The sequence below is a fragment of the Acanthopagrus latus genome, chromosome 9 (genome assembly GCF_904848185.1).
Source record: "Acanthopagrus latus isolate v.2019 chromosome 9, fAcaLat1.1, whole genome shotgun sequence".
NCBI classification, from domain to species: domain Eukaryota; kingdom Metazoa; phylum Chordata; class Actinopteri; order Spariformes; family Sparidae; genus Acanthopagrus; species Acanthopagrus latus.
Window position 1 is genome coordinate 18,138,951 of NC_051047.1, and position 22,576 is coordinate 18,161,526.

At 42.6% G+C, this 22,576-nt stretch overlaps 1 protein-coding gene across 5 annotated transcripts in view; it reads right to left on the minus strand.

Moving 5' to 3' along the window:
• vwc2l (von Willebrand factor C domain containing 2 like) overlaps nt 1-22,228 on the minus strand; it is a 30,501-nt gene extending 8,273 nt beyond the window's left edge. The window contains exons 1-4 of one of the 5 annotated variants that reach the window (XM_037110838.1): nt 21,783-22,228; nt 15,946-16,472; nt 9,201-9,314; nt 234-363 (exon numbers count right to left, since the gene is read on the minus strand). In XM_037110838.1, coding sequence (XP_036966733.1) covers nt 234-363; nt 9,201-9,314; nt 15,946-16,347 — 646 coding nt within the window. In that variant the 5' untranslated portion in view covers nt 16,348-16,472; nt 21,783-22,228. Of the gene's footprint in view, nt 1-233; nt 364-2,626; nt 2,657-9,200; nt 9,315-15,945; nt 16,473-17,491; nt 18,628-21,782 lie in introns of those variants that run through there. The other 4 variants (XM_037110836.1, XM_037110839.1, XM_037110840.1 and 1 more) reach the window with 4 other exon arrangements.
• Between the last annotated feature and the right edge of the window lie 348 nt (nt 22,229-22,576).

Genomic DNA, 22,576 nt, shown 5'->3' on the forward strand with positions numbered 1-22,576 from the left:
GCTAATGTTTACTCTGCTTAGTGTGTCATTTATAATTAAAACTAGTTCTGCTCATTAGTGTCCAACGGGCCCAAGGTAATAATTTTAATTCATAAAACATCAATTACATCCTAATCCTCTAAAGGCGCGGCCATCAAACGGCGATATACAGATAAACTTTCCGTCATTGGTTTAATGAAAATTTAATGACTTCGTAAAGGAGAGTGCGTTGAATTCCAGAGATGAGTGTTTACCGTTTTTACAGATGGGGCAGCATTGCTCCGGCTCGTACACAGGGTTGACGCACTCTGGGACGGCGCAGTCGGACACCACGCAGTGCACCTCATTATTTGGTTCGCAGCGGCACCATTCACAGGGTGACGGCTGTGGGCAGAGAGGTGGAAGAGAGACAGGGAATCAGGGGTTAGATGATTCAGAAGGTGTCACTGAGGCTCTGCATGGCACTCTGAAGAAACAGCCCGGCTCCTATGTGCATGTTTAGTGGGCGTTTCCCTCAATTAAAAGTGTCACTGCTCTATGCATCGCGTCCTGTCTCCATAAACAAAGCTGCAAGTTAATAAATGATTCACAAAGGCAGTTATATTAGGCCCGCTTGCCTCTTAACAAACAGAGCCTGTAGCTGACTGAATAAAATCACAAGATATAACCTATAAGGCAGTGTATAGACTTCGTGATATTTAGTGTTTTGCTGCATCCTTCTGCGGCCAGCCTCAGGAAACAGTTCAGAGGCTTATCTTACCACCTCTGCAACATGTAAATCAGTGCTATGCAGCTCTCCCTGCTGCTGCTGCTGCTGCTGCTGCTGCTGCTGCTGCTGCTGCTGCCGCCTCATACTTGACTCTATCTTTACAAAGTCTCTTGACCGGAAAATGAACTGTAATGCAATTACATGGAGTGGAAAAATACAAACTGTTTCCAAATCACGAAAGGTCAGCTGTTCATCATATTAGATTTTTCTTTCTGCTCATCATAGAAGGGGGCCCTCTGCTCCGTCTACTCAGTGCTAACCTTGGAGGGTAGAAGTGCTTTTGATAACCCTCTCACAGTCTACGTCGGATAAAGTATTGTTTTTCTTTTCTGGGTGGGTAGGTCAATGTATGTGGAGAGCAGCAACAGCGAGAGCACAGAATTTTTCGGATAAGTCATAATTAACTGAGCTTTTCATTTTGCGATCACCCACAGATTGACGCAGACCCCATTCATATATTCAAAGCTCCATTGTGAGCAAATTTTGACTCTTGAATGGCGTTGAAGTGATTGACTTTATGATTAAAAAAAAAAGCGCTGCTATGCGCTGAATCGATTTTAAGCTATAGTTAAACTGAGGGTTAAAGTGAGGATATTAACAGCACTCTAAAGCTGAGAACGTATGAAAACAGAAGCACAGCTTGTCCAAAGGTCTGCCAGCATTCTGGAAGCCCACTAATTACACTGACATTACATATGTCGTTTGATTAGTTGCTAGGTAACCAGCAGAGGCAGGAGGTTCCTGGTCAAACCCGAGGAACCTGTGAGAGAAAGAAGGGGCGTCACATTACGTCAGAAGTCTATGGGAGATGCACGAACAGGCAGATTCAAACCCAACATACGAAACGTCGTATGACCTTTGGTGAAGACATGCCTTGACAAAATGAAAACGCCTCAGAGAACCGGCTGATGGCTCATTTTTACAAATGGGCACATTTAGTTATTTGCTGTTGGTCTCCCAGCAGTATTGAAAACATGATTATAGATGTACTTTACAGTGCACAAGGCGTGTCCGAAGAGATTACTCCACAAATCTCTATCCCTCATTCCCTCTCTCATCCTTTTATTTGATCTGAGGATGATTTGTGATGATTGACAGGTCTAACAATGGCTAATCTTACAGATACGTGCTGCTAACATATTCAAATGAAATATTTACAAACGACCTCCGACTACTAATTATGCTTTGAAGTAACCTTTAGCGATAAAACAACAAAGAAGCTTTCAGGAGAGCAAATTTGATCTTCAGAAAGTGATGCATTCAACACATGGCTAATCTCCCTAACGCCTGGTCAGCATACCAAAACCTGTAGGTAACATCACCTGGTGAGTTAGTTTGGTTATGGTATTATCATAGCTAAGTTAATCTCCAAGGCAGGAAGTAACAAATACTTATTGTATTTAAGCAGACTTTTCAGGTCTGTACTTTTTACTTTGACTCCCTACATTCAACACAAATATCTTTACTTTCTACTCATTTTTAGTTTGAATACATTTGAGGGGAATTATCAGTTATTTTTATTTTTTTCATCTGCAGCATTCCCAACATCACAAGACTGATTTCAAGCTAGGTGTTTAACGCCCTGGAAATGAGACTCAACAATCGGCTAGCTTCCTCAGCTCGGACAAAATCCCACTGATGCTACCTTTAGGTTTAACAGTCGTAGAATTCTATTAATATGAGGTTCAGTTAGGTTTGTACAGAAAAGGCTGGTAGAAATGTCCTTCAGAGGGATACTCTTTACTTCTATACTTGAAGTTGAATCAGTATTTACCAGTTTTACCAGCGTTGATTTGTTTTGTCAGTACTTCTACTGGAGTAAAACGTGTGTGTAATTTTGCCGGCTGGCTAACTTACAAACATTAATCTGTTACTAACCTCAGTCAGAAGCTCCAGTCCATCATAAATCTAGGATAAGATTAATGCAATGCAATTCAATTAGCATACAGATTAAATGAAATGAACTTTAAAAACACATGAAACGAGCAAATCAACAACATTCTTGAAATAAAGACTTAATTAGTGACCTACAGAGGTGCGCATACAGAACGAAGCTGAATTCCCTCCTGGTTTTTTCAGTCATTCAACCAAGCTCGCTAACCAGCTGCCGGTTTCAGCTACATATTTACTGTACAGACGTGAGAGTGGTATCAACATCAGTCAAACTATTGCTTTTAAACGCCGACTGTTCAGCTCTAGTTTGCTGTATTTCTGTCTCATACAACTGAACAGTAGCAGAAGCAGCAGCAGCAATGACAAGAAGAGACGCACTGTTTATAATCCAGTAGAGACCAGTGGAAGGGCTGTAGTGATGCTGGATGCTTTAATGCGACTTTTATCAGCCAATTTTGCCAGGACGCATTAGGAGGCACCAAATGGGAAGTAGCCAGGCTTGTATTTTCTAATGGAATCCACGGCAGTCTAGATGTGCTGCAGCCCCGAACTGAATATGAGTGACATTCAGTAGAGAGGGGGGAGGGACACTGGAAATGAAAGTGAATACGTAACCCCTCTCTCTCACTTTGCTCGTCCTTCCTGAAGTTAAAAAACAATCAAAATGCAGAATGAGATCCACGCGATCATGTTGAAATGACTGTTTAACTGTAGAGCCAGTGGTAGAATATGTCCTGTTTATCAGATGTAGCTTCCTCTGATATGTCTGACAGCTGCCTGCTGGGATTAAAAACAAAAACGTGTATGTGAAGCTGTTTATCGGATGTGAAGTTTTCTAAAGGGGCGCCGAAAGTTGTCAGAATATTTAGTTAAAAATCAGACTTTCTCTTTTTTTTAAAAAAAAAAAAGGGCAATAAGAGCAGAAACAGTGTCTCCACTTTCTGTGCTGAAACGTCTGTCGCCTATTTGTGTTCTGGTGTAAGAAGCCGCGCTCCGCGTCCCGGCTTTAAAAGCTTCACGCTCCCAGTGATGTTAATGATGATCGATTTTGTCTGCTCGCTCATTGCGTCTGTTGCATATTTTAGAGCCGCTGCTCCCTGATGTAGAGCACTTCTCCGGGCCTTTCTCTTTTTCAGTGGCGCTGCACTGAAATGATAAAGACTTGTGAGCGTGCGCATCGATGGCACCCACACTTTGAAAACTTTGCTCTGCCCTCATTGGAAATTCTTGCAAAAAAAAAAAAAATCAGCTTTGCTTTTTAACACAGTCGAATTGCTTGTTACTGATGGTGCACCAGTATTGTGGACTGATAAATGTATGTAGATGTGTTAAATTGGGGAACCTGATGTGTAGAATAAGGTGCATAAGGTCCATTTTACCTACAAGTGGGTGACACTACTTTACTGGTGCATCATTAGTACAATTACACTATAAACTGTGAAGAATCGTGTTGTACCATAATATGAAGCTTTACCACACATTCCTCTCATATTCTACCCACACAGGCAGCTGTCACCAGACACTAAATATACCCCAGCAAGAGTTAAACACACCTATAGTCCTCCTCGCTGTCACATTGAGCGATCATACAGAAATGTAGCAGCGGCGTCTCATACATATGGACGATGGACTGCATTTTGACAGAGTTAATCGGCCAGGGGCAGGCGAGGTGGGATTCAGGGTCAGCAGTGGAAAATATATAAGGGGGTTGCCGTGGTGTGCCGTGGCTGCAGTTTGGCTTCACGGCTCTGCTCATTTCTCCTCCAGCTGCGGTGTTCCGGCTCCGTCTTGTTGTCGGTAATTAGATATATAAAGCTCACTTAGCTCTGTTGTCCATGAGTGAAGATGAAGTACTCTAACCTTGGGCAACATATAACAGCAATTACACACCTCACTTTATATTGACACTTCCAGCAGCAGAAACCCAGAGTTCAGTAAAGATTATGTTGGGTAATAATAAATACGCCTCGTTGGGGAGTTGAGGCAACGGCAGTTTGCAGTAATGAGCTTGTGTGTTTATTGCAGCCTTTAAATGGGTCCAAACTAACATGGTGTGTTTACATGCACACTCACATCCCTGTTATGATCTTTCAGAACAAATGATTTGCTTTTCATGTAAACATTGTATCTTTTCAGAAACCTGGATAGGCATCTCTAACCCCTCCTCTGAGAAACCTAATGTCAGAGTTGTATAAAGAACTCAGAAGTCAGACTTTAAGAAGCATAAAGATATTGTGTCAAAGCAACAATATGTAACACTTTCGTGCACCACCACTTGTGGCAAAAAGAGGCGATGCCCATAGAATTACATATTACCCGCAACCCCCTCCAGCCTGATTGATGGTCACTTCTGCACCCTGAATTCTGTATATTTTCTTAAGAGAAAGTCTGGAAAAACAAAATTCTGACTCTCTTAACGCTTTATTGTTGCTCTCGTCCTTTTATTACTGCTGATAAAATGGTTGAAACTAAATGCAGAATGCAGCAGGCTCCTTGCAGCCAGAAAACAAAAAAAAAAAAATTGACTCATTCTTAAATGCTGAGAGAGCTCAGCTGGTGCAGAGATGAGAACCGGCTGGATGTGGTGGAGTCAGACGGACCTGCATTGATGCAGATGAACAGACGCTGGGATATTGCTGCAATGATATGTAAAAAGGGAATGAGTTGCCAGGTTTTTTTTCAAGGTGTCTACAAGTTCACATCTCAGTTGTGATCATTCGCAACGCTGAACACTTAAAACCAGGATACTAGTGTCAAAGTTAGGTTCATGTCTGATGACCGTCCTAACGAAAGCAGCAACAGGCAGGGTCAACACAAAAACATCCATCTAATGTTTATAACGTCTTTTTTCTTAACATAACATTCCTGTCCAGGACAGAGCCTTTACTCAGCAGTGGATGGTCGATCACATGTTAGTCCGAAGTGTCTAATTATGGTTAAAAGCACGGCACAAACATGAATTCTCTGTAGCAGCAGGACAATTAGTTAAGTGGATGGTAAGGATCCAGCTAACACCACTTTGGATTAATATTTGATCAGCTGCCAGACATGCAGCAAGGACATTCCTCTAAAACATAACAAAGGGAATAATTAGACACAGTTTTTTTCCAGTCTGCATATGGCACAGATTCAGTCTCCCCATTTTCTCCCTATAAGGCATATCGCTATCTTAAGAGGATAGAGGAGGAGACGATTAGACATCTTATAGTCCTTAGAGCGCAAATTAGTGATGCAGGACTAAGTCCGCTAAACCTTTCATTTGTTTTTCTGAGCAAAATGCTTTGCCTCAAATAGCGGCTGCTGGTAGATTGTAGGAATAAATCGGAATTTAATTCAACATCAGTATTAACATATATTACTCATTTGGTTTGAGGCGATGCGATCAATATTTTTTGAAAGTGAGTGTAAGCTAGGAGGATGAAAACTAAGACTTAGCTTTGTTGTCGCTCACATTCATATTTATAATTGCCAAACTAACCTAAGGATAGTAAAAGTCGGCTGGCTTCCCGACATACTGTATGCATCGTTGAGTTTTCTCCTCCGAGGGTATGTTTTGCTATCACAGGCATCATTTCATCCATTACTGACCATAACATTACTGCTGGTCACTTTTTCAAAACCTTCTACACTGTCGGCACAACAGAGTGCCTGCATTGGTTCCTGTTTTGCATTCAGTGGCCACATCGTTCAAACCAGCCCAGTCGCCAGGATAAAATGGGCACCAATCATTTCTGCACACCACTGATCCATTTACGTGTGTGTGTGCCATGTTATTACATGTTTACATTACATGTAACCTGACCATCACATTGGTAGGTAAGGGGGATGGTGACGAACTTACAGGCAAGAAGTCTGCCAAGCCACTGACAACGGTTCAAGACTGTGTTTCAACATTTATAATTGAGAAACCGTGCAGTGTTTTCATTTTCCAGCTGTGTTTTTGTGGTTCAAAAAACACATTTCTTGTGGAGAAATCGGAGCAACTGAAGTCATGTTTATGACCAAAGCAGCAGCTATTTTAAACCAAAACACAATCTTGTAATTTGTTTTGATAGAGTGAGCATAACCATTATTTTCACAACATAAAGTAGACGAATCAAAGAAATGTGAATCTGCAATGTAAAGAAGCGCAAAGATTTAATTTCAGTGGTTTGCAGAAACGCATTTCCAACATTGACTGTATCACCAAAACTGTGTATTAACTCTCCTTTTGGCATATTTACTTAGTTTCAGGTTTATGTTTAACGTTAAATCCAAGTATATTAAACTGGAATTTCTTGCATTCACATCTTTATCTAAAAAGCCATAAATGAATAAAATCCTAAGTATGAAATTTGACACTGAGCGCTTCTTTTCAATGATTCATGACCTATATGGCAGACCTGTTGCAGCTGAGGAAAGAGGACACTTGTCATCGCTTGGGATGATGTGGCATTAATGCCATTCTCCTCCGGTCACAGAGTGGTTTACAGTCTTTACTCTCCATTCCTCAACTCCATACTGGAATTCTTTTCATTGTGGAAAGTTGGAAAAGGTCAAAAGTTGACCACTGCTCATGTGACAGGATGTTATGGATGTCTGGACGTATCTGCATATGATTGTTAGTGAAGATCGTGCATGCAAAAAACATTCTCCCCCACATAATGTGTGACGTTGATGAGAGCAGACAGGGTTGACTAACACTGTAGCTATCCAATGCAAATGTATATTGACTACATATAGTTTTGTATTGTGTTACGTAATTAGTCTCATTTTGTGAGTTTGAAATGACTGTGCAAAAATGGAAAAAAAATACATCATGATTAAAAGACACTTCAATTAAAAACAGTGATACACACTGTAATGCTAGCTGTTTTTAGGCCGATTGTGTAAGAGTGACACAATGTTACTCCTGGCTGAGTAATGTTGTCGGTGCTGCGGCAGAAGGGTTGATTCGGAGATGTGTATGAAGTGCTGCATTCATGCATTCTGAATGTGAAATGACTTGTCGGGCTGGGCTGCATGTCTGTAAAGAGAACGGTGTGAGGAGATTTGAACCTAGTCCAGACCATTGTGGTTTACCAATTGCACAGAACTGTGAAACACAAAGCAGAGGGCTAACTGTGAGAGACGTTGTTTGTTCACCTCACGAGTGGCCTTTAAAAAAGAAATCATTTCAGAGCAGAAGTGGCATTTTTTTCTGCTGGTCGTGAAGCGGCTGAGGTTGAAGCCTGCTGTTGCCACTGCCTTATAGCCATGAGTATATTAGAAATGCCATTTGAAAAAGAAAACTACGGCAGTCCTTCAATGTATTCAGCAGTGCCTTCGTCCTTTTGTGTGAGGTCCACCATGAAGAGGATCAGTCATGGCTCAGCCCAGACACACAAAAGAAAATGGAGCACCGGCACCACTCTTAGACGTGCTGCCAGATGTTTTGGTGAAGAAAAAGTCTCCTGTTGTCGCCGTCTTATTGGCCGGGTATTAGAGTGAATCGGCCGTTGTGCCTTTCAATCCTGCTCTGAGACAAATGGAGACGGGGCTGGGAAGCAATGAATAGTCTAATAACCTTCAGTTGGGGCAAATGGTAATGTGAAATACTCAAACGCTGCACAACAGGGTCATGTGAACCTCACCCATGCGGCTAATGGGAGTGATGGGAATGGGCTGACAGTCAAACTGCATGCTGCTGTTGACCAAGACAAAACAGTGTTTGACTGGCGGTCAGGAAATACAGAGAGAGAGAAAGAGGAGGCACAAGTTGGATGCTAAAACACCCCTGATACTTGAACGAGGGTACTTTAAGTGAGTTCAGACCAGAAAAGAACTTCTTTTAAAATTCTTTGTGGCCTAATTGTTTGCGCTTAATAACGTCTTCTAATTAGGACCTTTGTTGCCGCTGGCAAATTGGATAGGAAAATCAATTTGAGCAATCATTTTTACAGCTTTTATAGCTGATTTGTCTCATAGGTGTCAGTGCTGAAAAGCAGAGTCACTAATTACTGTTGTGTGCGATGTGTAGGCAGCGCTGTGTATATGCTGTTTTAAATTCATTGTTGTGACTGTACATGTGCTTCATCAGTACGTTTCAGTAATTACGGTACATCAATTTCTGCAAAGACTTTTGTTTTATTGAAAGAACAATTAAAAGTTAAGAAAAACTGGGAAATTACAAAGTGTATTCTATTGTTTATATCTATTATAAGTGCAGACTGGTAATAAGCAATATGTTTTTCTCTGGAAATGAAATTGCCTCAACTCAGTCATGAGCCTTAGCTGCACTGCACAGGATAGATTAGTACCTGTCTCCTGGGGATTTAAGGAAAGGTGCGTAGAAATGAAAGTACTAAGGCTGCCAGTTTTATTTCCAAATCAAGCAATTAACATCACTTTTCTCTAAATTAGAAACTATTCAAGATAATCTGACTGTGTGTACCTTTGTCACTGAAAGAGTCGGAGCCCTCCCCCACTTTTTCAACTCTGCATCCCTTCCCTAGGGGGGATCGCAGGAAGCACGGACGGGATTGTTCACATTTGAGTTCACATCCCAGCCCTAGCCTGACGATCTGGGATCTGAACTCACCCTATAGCTCCTGGTTCTTGATTGCAGCTGCGCTGAGGCCAGAGGCACGCCGGCAGCCGTGCTGGGGGCACTGGTCCCTTCCTCATCTGACGGGGAACCCTGTAGGTGAAACACCTACTAAGGTTGAGTGGCAGGACTAAGAAAACAAGAGTAGAAAATACACCCACTGCTAGAAAATCTACATTGTATTAAATATGATGTGGCTAAAAGTAAAAATCTGCGCGGACAAGTTGGTGCTGGGAAATTCATACCAGGTTGCTGATGCATGAGTTATACCAGCATTAGATTCAGCTACTGACATTGCGCTGCAGTCAGCAGCTTTGTGACTTGCCCAATACCACTTGCATGACAATAACTGACCTATTGCATGATGAGATTTTTCAGCATAATGAAACAGGGAACTTAACCAAGAGTTGCTTGATGACAAGCAGTGATCAATTACTCATTTAAATTCTCAAGCATCTGGGGGACCCAGAGGCTCCAAACTCCAAACATCTCAGTCTTAGATGCTGTGTCTCTGCATGTCCATCATCTGCTACTGAATATAAATGCAAAACCTTTAGCAAGTCGCACAATCACGGCAAAGGAAATGCCACGAGGCCCACACCAAAGGTTAACCTGTCGCCATCTCTAAGCAGGGTCTGTATACCAGATAGTGGCGACCTTTGATTTCCTTGAACACTGCAGGGGTCTGACGCTTTCATGCACTCACTGAAGATCCCCAGCCTTCCTGCAGGATGTGGACTAAGACGTAAGAGTTAGGTGTGTGGTCTTCGATAGGGGAGGGCGGGCGGGGGACAGATTCACGACAGATGCACGACAGATTCCTTCTCTCCTCCTTTCGGTCATGTCATTTTCACTGAGATAATCAATAAGAACGAATGAAGGCTTTTTTTTTCCACCCTCAACTACGAAGAAATGCCCTTCCCTCTGCAGGCCTCCCAGTCAAGGTTAGCAGGGGAGCGAGCCGCACTATTGATGGACTTGATCTCACAACAAACTGCGAGGTTTATGCACTCACAGCGGCTCCTCGCAAAATCTGTGGGGCTGCATCCTAATGTGGGACTGAGCTTGATGCTGTCTGACGTGCAAATGCACCAATCAGTGCAGATTAAGTACATAGGTTTTAAATGGGCTGATCTCACACGCCCGATATCAACAGCAACACTATGTCACTATAACCCTGACGTGCCGATCATGAAATATGATGTTTGATATTTTGCATGATCAATTTCTTGATTGTTCATTTTTTTCAGAGCCCTTGGTAAACTCTTTAAAACGCTTGTTTTCATCCAATTAACAATTTAAATCCCAAAGGCATTCATTTTTAAATTTTCTTTGAAGTTGACCCATTTCTCATGGATGTAGTATGAAAAGTGTCAGGGATCATATATGTTGTATCACTTATACTGCATGACAGTTCATGGGGATGTTGAAGTGGTGCGTTTTTGCATGTTGTGGATCATCAAGCTTGTTTTCACTCCCAACATGTTGAATACAGCAGCCTGGTCAGTGGCCGTATGCTTTCATGTTGGACGCTATAGGTGAGCCTCTAGTCCAGTCGTATAACCAGCAACAAGTCCAAGTTAGGGGGTGGATGGGCGGGTCATTCATGGAAGTGAGGTTTTTTTTTTTTGTAGTTTTAGTGCCTAACCCTTACCAAGTGTTTATGTTAGCCTAACCCTGACCACGCAGTATTGATGCCTAACCCTAACCAAGTAGGTTTTTTTTTGCCTAAACCTTACAAAGTATGTTTGGTTCCTTCACATAATCAAGTTGTTTTAGCTCCTAATCCTAATCAAATTGTGGCCTTTTGATAACATAATAATAATAATAATAATAATAATAATAATAATAATAATAATAATAATAACAACAACAATCTAAATGTCCCAATATGTTTTTGTTGTTATGCTTTGTTTTGAAAGTGTAACTTAACGTTGTAGATTACATATCGTTGCTAACTCGACTGCAGAAGCCTTCATTTGAAAGTCAAGCCAGACTTTGCATGAAGCTTGACAGTGCTAAGTTGAGGAGCACTTTGTGTAAAAATGAATAAATAACTGACATTAGAGGAGTTTGTAGAGTGTCACAGTTTGTAGCTTGAGGTCACCGAGCCAACCAAGCTGCTGTGTTTGATGAGCTGGGAGTGAGAACGTGCTGCAACCGCCATGTAATTGTGGACTGTAATCAAGAACTATGCTACTTTGTGATTGTTGAGTCTTGAGAAAGCTCTTTTTGACCTAAACAATGACCTTTTGTGATAAAAGTGTGCGGGGGAATTGTTTATTTTTCCATTAGAATTAGATTTTTCTGGGGATTTGATCCCTGGCGCCACAAAAAAGGAGTCAAAGCCCTTGATGCGCATGTTGTCTTTGACTCATTAAACACAGAGAAGCATAAATTAGACTTTCTTCTTTGATGAATGCCCCAAATCACAATCCCAAATCAGAACACTGTGACTTGATGCTCATCCAGCTGAATGCACTAAAAGGCAGATGAAAAATTAAAAGCAATTAAAAAAAAAACCAAACAGTTTAACATTGACAATTGAATCCGTTGTTTTTTCTGTCTGGTTCTTTGTTGTTTTTTTTTTGTTTTTTTTTTGTGGTTACTCAAGGATTTCCACAAAATGTACCTGAATGGTTAACGAGGATGCTTGTCTGCATTTTATTTGGCTGAACTCACCGTGTCACCCCCCCTGCCTGCTTCAATTTGTTTCGGTGACATGAAATGCTAATATTCACAGGTGCAACACGCTCCTACATCTTCCCCCGCTTCGCCCCGAAGTCATGAAACCAAACGGAAACAATTACACTGAGATGACAAAAAGTTTGTGCTGGAGCATTGTGTGTCAGCTAAAGAGAAGGAGACAATGAGACGTACAGGGTTTTTTTTTTTTCATACTGATAACTAGTTGTGATTTTTATCTAAACATTGATTTAAGTTTTGCATACAGTCATTGTTGTTGTGTACCCAGGTTCATGCTCCTGTCATACTAGTAACACTGCAACGCTTTACTATATCTTCATACTGTATCAATAATGGGCTGAATTACTTTGTATAATGTGAAAAGTGTTGCTTGAAGTGACACATCCGCAGTAAGTTATCACAGACTCTGCAGTTTTGCTCAACTCTGTGAGACATTTTAGCACCTTTGAACAAACTGTGTTGGTTTAACAGCTTGCAGTGTTAATGTTCTAGTCCAGTGTGTAGGATTTATGGGGATCTATTAGCAAAAAAGGGATGCTACTTTTTATTTATTTATTTATTTTTATTTCATTAGTGTTCATTAGTTATCACCTGAAACTAAGGATTGTTGTGTTTTTGTTCTCCTCCATGGAGTCAGCCATTTTGTACCACCGCGTTTCAACAGTTTCCACATTTTTCGCTGCCACTGTAAGGGAGGTTGAGATGACAGGGTACTAACTCGGTTGGCTGCAATCTGCCACATCACTGCTAGATACCACTAAATCCTATGCACTGGACCTTTTAAACTCACGCCAAGCTGCACCAAACAGCAGGTTAAACCACCTTCATGCTACCTGTGCAGATCCAAACAGCCAACAGATAAAAATAGTGCAGAGCTAGTTGAGCATTTAGAGCCGGACATCTCCTACAGAGGTCTTAGAGACCAAAAACACAGCTAACAGAGAATGACTACTGGACTGACATTCATCAGCTGGGCTAGAGTCCAAATGAATGCTAATGTCTGCTGGATGTGTAAACACCTCCACCATAAAAACTACAGGTGGACTTCATATGTTGAGGTCGTCCTCATGGCTTGTTCTGATGCCTCCAGGTGGACCCAGAAATAGAAGCCTAAAATGTTTTAGTTGGAGTGCTGAGTTGCATCGACAAATTGTATCCACTGTATTTTCCCAGTGTCCAGTTGTCTTTGACGTTGGCTTTGAACGTTTTGCGGATATGAACAACGCAAAAATAACATCTGATCCTTCCACGGAAAAAAGGGAAAGTGCCAGATTGACTTCGGAGAGCGAAACAGTGCTCCTTGGAAACTTTTTCTATGACTTATTGATCACAGAGGAAAGTACAAGTCTAACCACCGTTTCCTGGTTTCACACTTCAAATGTGAAATATTTGCAATATTTACAGGCTTATCTGTCTCTACAAGGCTAGAGGCATGAAACGTCCAAGCTCTGACAGAAGAAGAAAAACGGCTTTTAATGAGATGGCATGCTCAGAGTTCAAAATTGAACAAATGTTCTCTGTTGTTTTAGATGAACTGTCTTTAAAATGCCGATATGAAATGTTGTACGTAGGTGTCATGTATAGATGCAACATTGCATATTCGATTCATTGGTTTTCTTCCTTTGAATTACACATTATTTGATCTCTTAATGTCTCTATAATGGTGAACACTCACGACGGTAGTCCATCTGAGATGCCTTTTGAGGCTTAATTTCAAGTATTCATTTATTCCTGGAGAGTGTCTGTCATTTCAAGTTGGTTGCGCACAATACATGTTTGAGAGGTGCACTGACATTTCAACTCTTCTACAACAGATTGAAGGAAGCGATTACATTGTGAATCCAATATTTTAGACGGGGAGAAAAAAAATGATGAAATAAGCCAAAGAGAAAATTGGCAATGTCATCCTAATACCAATTTGCTGGCTTGAAGACGTCGGTTTTCTACCTCTAATATGATGTCAAAGCATGTAATAGCTAAATCCAGAAAAAAAGGTACATTCAGGTATAAAATAATAAGAGAAGAAACCAAGAAATCACGACAGATCCGATACTTAGAGACTTGCAGCATTAAGCTGATACAACTACAGTGGACACACTAATCTTAACTGGTTGCTGATATTTATTCTCAAAGACACGAACAAGTGCCATGATTAACAATGGAGCGACACCAATGTTTAGGCTGCATTGTGTCATATTGTGTCTCAATCACTTATAGCCCCGACCCACATGTGAGAAATGTGAATGAGGAGGGTTTTTTTCCTCGTGGCCAGCAACAGTTTAAACGCAGACTGCCGTTGTCATGCTCATAGTGTCATTTTAAATCAGACCGTGCTGTCATGCTCCATAACAACCGCTGAGACGCCGGTCTGATGGGTAAAAAAAAAAAAAACAGCGCTCCCTTTTGCAGGAGACACAGGGAAACTGATTGTGCCAGCAGTGACTCAGTGTCCACAAATCAAAGCATTAAAAATATGGTTATAGCATCTGTCAGATTGGTGATGCTGGGTGAGTGTTCAGTTGATGGGTGCGAAGAGGGGGGCGGGGGGGTATGACATCACTCTGGGTGGCAGCCATCTTTGTGCCCTTGGCCAATAAACACATTTTCATGATATTTTTTACAGTACGCCAGGAATCGATATGTATTCACACCAACCCGAGAGCCTCGCTGACCCGAACCCTACCACCTCACTCCACCCACCCCCACCTCAGGTCAGTGCTGCCATTGAGCTGCGTATGAACAGTATTTACACACTGGATTCTGTCAACAAGTTGCAACAACAGAACAGGGTCGCGAAAGGTGTGAGATTTTCACAGTACGTGCCATCTGGGAAAATATCACAGTTTCCACGCTCCAGCGGTCTTACACAATTACTATTACTAATTACTATTACTTGTGGGCTCAGATCTGGCAAACAGGAGTGGACCGTATGTGGGCCGGCTGAACACGTCTGGTGTGGGCCAGATCTGGGCAACAGCAATTTTGCTATCAGGGAAGCCTAAAAAATTTGATGGATACAATCTCCTGGCAGATATAACTATATATTTATATTTTCAAAAATAAGACTAATATGGTAGAATTAAATACCAGAGATGCACCGTGTGATAAACCTCACTTTTCATACCATGGTATCCCTGCAATCCTAGGACCTGAAGCAGCAGTGTAAGTTGATGCCATATGTATGAATTTTTGTTGAAAACATTCCAAAAAAAAAAAAGGACTATAAAAGGATCGAGAGGATGTGAAGAAACACTTCTGACATTATGTCCAAGATGTCTCTGCATCATGTGGCAAATATATCTTTAGAAGTTAGCATGCTAACCAGCTAGCCCCTTCTTGGATGTAGTCTGATGTAAACATTGCTCTGAGCTCCCAGTCCAAGCAGAGTCAACCGAAACGACTCCTAGCTGCACAGTTAACCATGCGGCTATAGTTAGTAGCAGTTAGCAATTATGTTGGTGCTCTTAAAGGTTTAGTATGTAAGAATTGGTGCTCCCTATTTATACTCCATACAAATCTCCTGGCAGATTTGTACTCCATACAAATCAGGGGCACCAGTTCTTACATACTATGCCTTTAATATCGGCCTCTGTCCCCCTGAGACATGGCTGCTGCCACAATGACACCATCATGACCTCACATCTCATTTCACATTTAATTCATTGATCACTTTTTATGAACGTGCATGTCCGGTTATTTAGCGTTCATATTCCTGTGTGTATGTGACAGGAAATGTAAGATGGTTCCCTCAGTGGCTTCCAGACTGACTGACTCAACCCTGCACGAACTCAACTCATGAGCACCAGTCACTACAGCCCTTCAACTGTGATCTAAACGGTTCAATCATTAAAAGAAATACCAAATATAATGCCAGCAGAACAAAAAAACATATATGCATGTTCCCTCTACTGTATGAGGCAAGTTGATACCGATTATGTTTTATACTTCTGCCATGACTTTGATTCAAGTTGACGAATCTAAAATGTAAAAAAAAAAAAAAAAATGCAATGTATAATGTTTTAAGAGAGCTTACCTTGAATTCTTCCAGGATTTTATAGGTTTTCCCTCGGTACTCGCAAAAGTTTTTAACCTCCTTGCACTCGGGGCAGCATCCGTTGTGCTCCACTTTGGTGCACTTGGGGTGAAGTTTGGGGCACTCCGGCTGGTCGCACACGGGCCCGTCCTCCGTGCACACGCACGGACAGTTCGAGTGTCCCGGGTAGAAGCGCTCCCCGAGTTTGTAGACGAAGCCGCTGTCGTCCACGCATCCTTTCCCCCGGTAGTCGTCGAAGACGATGTTCTCTCCGGCGCTCCGCTCCGCCTCATCCGCAGCGTAATCCTCGGGGTTACCCACCGAGGCCGGGGACACGGCGCTCAGGGCCAGCAGGAGGACGGAGGCGGCCGACAGGAGAGGGCCCATCCTTCGCCGTGGCATCGAAATCCACACTGAGCAAAGATTATGTGGACGTCATCCCTAGGCTCCCGGTATCCTCTCCGGATCCGTCCTGCGCTTCATTATCACCATCATCATCATCATCATCATCAAGTGAGGAAATGGGGCTGCAGTGAGAAATAAGAGGTGGTGTGATGGGTGGTGACTCACTGCTGTTGTTTTGAACACCCCAATAAACCAAACAAATACTTTACATCCCCTCCCCTCCTCCCCCCAGGCCTACAGTGCGTCCTGTCCTGCTGCTGCAGCCGGTTGTGTTCATTTCTTTATTATTCTACAATCCAGAGACTAACGGGACCCCCCACCCCCCACATCACGGCTGCTACTCAACAGGCTAATGCCACCTATCATCTCTGAAAGACAAACCCTTTTCTTTAACACGAGCTGTGTAGTCCACTGTATGTGCGCTTGTGTTGGTGTTGGTGATGGAGGTGGAGGTGCTGATTCACATGACATCTCTCGCAAAGAATCTCTAAGCGACGGGGTTAAAACATCCATTATGTGAGGTGGGTGGAGTGGGATCCTCAACCGCGTTCTCCCTCCACATTCTCTAACGCCCAACCTATTTGCTCAATTTCTTATTTATTTATTGTATAAAACTCCAGGAGACAACAGGTAGCTTCATCCGTCTATTTCAGCCGATCAAAAAAAAAGAAAAAGAAAAAAACAACAACAAAACACACAAAACATAAACGGATCACAAACGACTGCTCCAACATCTGGACTTAACAATAACCTGTTCAGTCATGTGACATGCAGATGTTCTGATTCATAAATGCGCAATGAATTGAACCCAAAATGCATCACTCGCCTTTTTTTTCTTTCCCTTTTCTTTCCCCCTCCACACACACACACACACACACACACACACACACACACACACACACACACACACACACACACACACACACACACACACACAGAGAGAGAGAGCTGGATACAGACAGTTGAGCAACATACAGCTGCAAATAAAGACCCCCCCCCCCCCATCCTCATCCTCCTCCACCTCCTCCTCCTCCCTTCTTCCTCTCCTCCTCGGCTTAGAATCGCCTGGTCTCTAAGTGTTGCGCGTCCTGACAGATCAATCGCAAACGCAAGTGACAACAGGAATGTATACTCAACTCACCGCGGTTTTTTAGCGGGGAGGGGAGAGGTTGGGGGGGGGGTCGCCTGGTAGTCCGCTGAGTGTGAAGCAGCAGATCGGAGAGAGAGCCGCCTATAGCCTGTGGGAAACTTCACTTTATCCACCGGGTTTTGAATTCACCCCAAGACTCCACCAGATACTATAATCCTCCCTTCTCGGTCGTGATGGTGGCTTTTTGATTTTTTTTTTTTTTTTTTTTTTTAATTATTTTTTTTTTCTTTTAAGGAAAGCAAGCAATTTAACACCACAAGCCTCTCGGAGGTGTGCTCCCCTCCTCTCCGGCGCAAAGACAAAAAAAGATATCCACATAAAAGTAGGTCTGCTTCATGGTTATCCTCCCCGGACTCACCTTATTCGAGACAATATCACAGTTCACGTCCGAAGGCATGCGGTACAGAGACACACAGACAGAGAGAAAGAGAGAAAAGGAGAGAGAGAGAGAGAGAGAGAACGAGAAAAAAACCTCTTTAACGTTCCCTGAGAATTAAAATTCAGTATTTCCCAACGAAGCAGGTGGACGTTAGAGAGCGACCAGCAGCAGCAGCAGCAGTCAGTCTTGTTGCACACATGTGTGCGCGTACATCCAGCGGTGGTTCGGAAAAAATGAAAATGAAATAAAAATCCACCAGGGCAGAAGTTAGATGAGACAACGAAACCGAGCGGGATCGGAGTTCGGTCATCGCTCGAGGGTCGCGTTCAATCGTGCGTCAGGCGAGAGCCCGAGAGAGGAGGGAGCGCTCCGACTTTCAGCACCTTGGAGAGCGACTGTCCTCCTGCGTCCTGCGCCGAGCTGAGCAGAGCCGAGCCGAGCAGAGCAGAGCGCCCCCCTCCTCCCCCTCTCTGTCATCCACAGACACAACACATCCCGCCAGCCGAGAACTCCCACTGCATTCCCTGGGAAAAAAAAGAAGGGCTGGTCGAGAATAAGTGGTCAGTGGCTGGTCAGAGAGAGAGAGAGAGGTTTGTCCTGGAAGAGCAGCGCGTAAACGGACGAGGTGGCCTACATGTGTCAAAAACGAGTGCCGTGTTGTGTCTGTGCGCGTGTCTTCACGCACGACCCGCGGCGTGTTTTTTTTTTTTTTTTCTTCTTCCCCCCCTGACTCACTCACTCACTATTTGCAGCACAGTTTACAGGAACACATTTGTATTCTAGGTGCGACGCAAAAGGAAAAAAAAAAAAAAAAAAAAGCCAGTCCTACTTCTCAGCACTCACAACAACAACAACAACAGAAAAATACAGTATAAGTTTTTGGTTTTTTTGCAGAGCAGCCTCAGCTTTGTTTTACAGACGGTAGCCCGTAGGGGCCACTGCCTGACTACATTCAGTGTGAGAGCAGATGACTGAGTGAGACCCCCCAAGACTATCACTTAATTAGTTACTCCCAGGAGGAATAGTGCACATCTTATCAACAGCAACCTTATGGCCCTGTCTTGTTCAAATATAACCACGTGTCCAATGTCTTTATCTGAGTAATGATTAAAACCTGCTTTTTCTACAAGAGCTCTTTTTTAATTGTTGCTTGAAACACCTGACAGTCCCCATGATACCTCTGCTGAAAGCTCACCTTTGCAAAGTATTACAAAATGATACCTGTGCTGCACACTTGACCCTTCGCGGAGAAGGTTAAATCCAAACCGAAGCAGCCTCATTAACAGAATGTATCTGCATGCTGGGCCATGGCAATGGATCCTGGGTATTTACTGCACATTATCTACCCCACTGAAAACTAGCTTTCAAAAGATTTCTACATCCACTTAGTGAGTCATATGCACACCAGGCATGGGATGATATGAAACTGCCACGTCACAATGATCCTGTCTCGTATATCGTCCCAGTAATCATCGAAAGTCTACTTTCTTGCAACTTTAAAGGGGCACTGTGTTGTTTTTGGGAAAAGAAATGAAAGATATTTGCTGTTCTCAGAGGAACATAAGGTCCCTGGAACACTGTCTGAAGATGTGGCAGGGTCCGCCACGCATAAGCAAAGTAAAACCGCGTGAAACTACATCATCCGTTAAGGTCAGTTTGTTTATTCAGTCATGAAAACAAAGAGAGTTTGTTAATCTAATTTGTTTAGGCATAAAAACTCAGTCAGTGGTCGAGACAGTCAATTGTCTTCTGATTAAAAAAACTACATAGTGCCTCTTTAAAGTAAAAACTAAAATTGCACTGCAACATAGTGGAATCAGTTTAACTGCACATTTCATTAGGAAACAAACCTTTCTGTCGCATCACAGATTGGACACATTAGTTGCATAAATAAATGGTGGTAACCTCATCTCCGTGTTTTGGTTATTTTGAAGTCTGTACTATTCACACACATCTGATTTAACTTGTTTTTACGGGTCTACATTGTACAAACCATGGTGTGGGACTGCACATCAGCGAGCTTGACAACTTTTTCGTTCGTGTCATTCATGTGAGGCATTTCACAATCATCTCGATTCATTATAATCCTGATTTACCACAACACATTTACTCTGAGTGTGTTTAATGCTATCCATGATGAAAATCCCCTAACATACACAAATGAGTATTTAGAACTTGTGCAGCTTCAAGTTGTTTAATTTGTCAAACCAGCAGTCCAAAGCCCAAAAACTCTACATTTGCTGTCATAAATGACCACTGGTAGACGCCAACCCTAGTATTTAAAAATCACTGTGAATGTGCCTTCAATGGTATAAAACATGATAAAGAGCCATCTGAGGTGCCCTTATATCACTTGGTGGTGCCCACCGCACACAGCTAATGCTCCCGTCTCCCAGACATCCTGAGTCTGCCACTGTTAATGACAAAGAAAATATGAATATCCTTAAATTTAAGTTGCTGGAACCAGTAAACATTAGTAATATTTGCTTGAAAAACGACTGAAACATTTTTTTTAAAAGTAGTCGGTAACTAATTTTCTTTTTATTGTATTCTAATCCATGAGTGCACAGACTTTTTCCACTGAAGGGCCAAAACTTAAACTAAATAATGGACTGCCAAAAGATGCAAAATGGTACTATATGGAAGCCCTGATCAGCTAGTGAGGAATAAATGGTGGTGATGCATTCTCTAAATCTGACATAAATTGTTCTCTGTCCTGTGTTTATGATTTAAAAACAAAAAAAAAAAGCTAAGGAGGAGGATCTTTTTTAAGTTCCTTTATTTATTCTTCACTTGTTTCTCAGGGCCTCTGCAGTACAATGATCCCAAGTTCTATTAAATGATTATGAAAAATGAATAAAATATGTTTTATTTTATCATTATTATTTATTATCATTATTATTATTTTATTATTATTATTATTATTATTACATTTTGGTCAGGCCAGCTTTGGGCTGTGGGCCCCACTGTGAGCAGCCCTGGTCTAATCAATATATAGGGTAATTAGATGCAGCAGGGGTAAAGAATAGACGGGGAACATCATCTCATATAATGTAAAGAACAACGGGGCACCGCATCAGCTGATGAGGTGAACTCACCCTCCATCCTACGTTGATTTCCCTTATTAAATCTTCATTAACACAGAGGGAGATGTGGACATAAAGAGAAGCAGGCCAATTAGTTTGAGACTTTAAAAATGTTCCAGACAGCTAAAGTGTGGTTTCGTGAAAAATAAGGGCTGCAGCTCAACATCAAGAAGATGTCCCAAATATATCAAGTGTATATGCTCATTAATGCACGGGCACATCCCAGGCCTGATGTCCTCTGAGTATGAGTCTGGGCGGCAACCAGCAAGCCTGCTCTCTGGTAGTGTTTATTAAGTAAATTTAGCATCAAGCTAAGGCTTGATGACATTCAACCTCCGTAGCTACGACTCCACCTAAACAGCAGTGTGTTAGTCAGCTCCTCTCATTATTTCCCCAATGCAACAGAATCTACAGGCTCAGACATTTCCGTCATAATATATATATGATCTCTATCATTAGACAGAAAAACATAGAATCCGAGCGCAGCGCTAGGGCACGGTCTCCGGCTGTGAGGCCGTGCAGTCGGCGCCATCGGCTCGGATCACGCGCGGGGGGTTAGTTATCTCTAAAAGGTGGCAGGTGTTTGATATGCAGATGACGGCGAGGCTGCAATCACAACAAAACCTGTGGCAAGCGGGGGGTTTGTCGAACTCCTGGTGACGCGCACAAAGTGCATAATTACTGTGTCAGCCGAAGCATTTAGCAGGCAAAGGCACGAGGGCGAAGTGAGGTCACGCCGTTAAACTTTTTTCCTCCCTGACTGAATGCAGAAACGAGGAGGGCATCTTTTCATTTTATTACCTTCCCTGTTAATCACCTCAAACGTTCACCGCTCTTCTCTCGTCATTTCCAATTCTGCATTTCGTCAGGTTCCGTGTGTGGGCTGCTTTTTCTTCCAACTTCGCTCTTAACAAGACTCTTTCTGAGACTTTGTTTCCTCTCGTCGTTCCTCCTCCACAAGCAGACGTGTTTTGTTGTCGGATCGGATTAGGAATCTGTTAATGACACCAAACAATCCCCTCTGGTTCTTTGACAGCCTGTCTTTCTCCCAGCGAATGTCTGCCAAAGACAGCGGGTGATACAAAGGAGCAGTGATAAAAAAAACTTTTGCCTCCTTGCAAGATGGTTTTGGGCTCCAAGCGTGGGCCGGCTGAGTCTGTGGAGCTTGTAGAGGCTGTCTGTCGTGAACTGGCAGTGTCCAATGATCGCAGTGATCGTCTCCAGCCCCTGAGAGAGGATAAGTGGTTATAGATAATGGATGGATGGATGATGGAATTTGCCTTTATCAAGTTGCATGCGTGGGCTGCATTTCCCTCTTCACTCGAACAAGACATCAAAGCTCATTGCATTCCTGACTTTGATTCCTCTTCACATTACTCCAGAAAACAGATGTATGAGGAATCTGTTAATAGCACCAAACAATCCCCTGTGGTTTCTTCTCCCGGTGCATGTTTGTCCAAGAAAATGGACAGCTCGACGAAGCACTGCTGCCTCACAGGGAGACGGCTCTGCATTCAAATCATCTGAGCTGGCCGAGGCCTTGCTGCGTGGAGTTTATATGTCCTCCTCCTGTCTCCGTGGGTTTCCTCCGGGTACTGTCGCCTCTTCCCA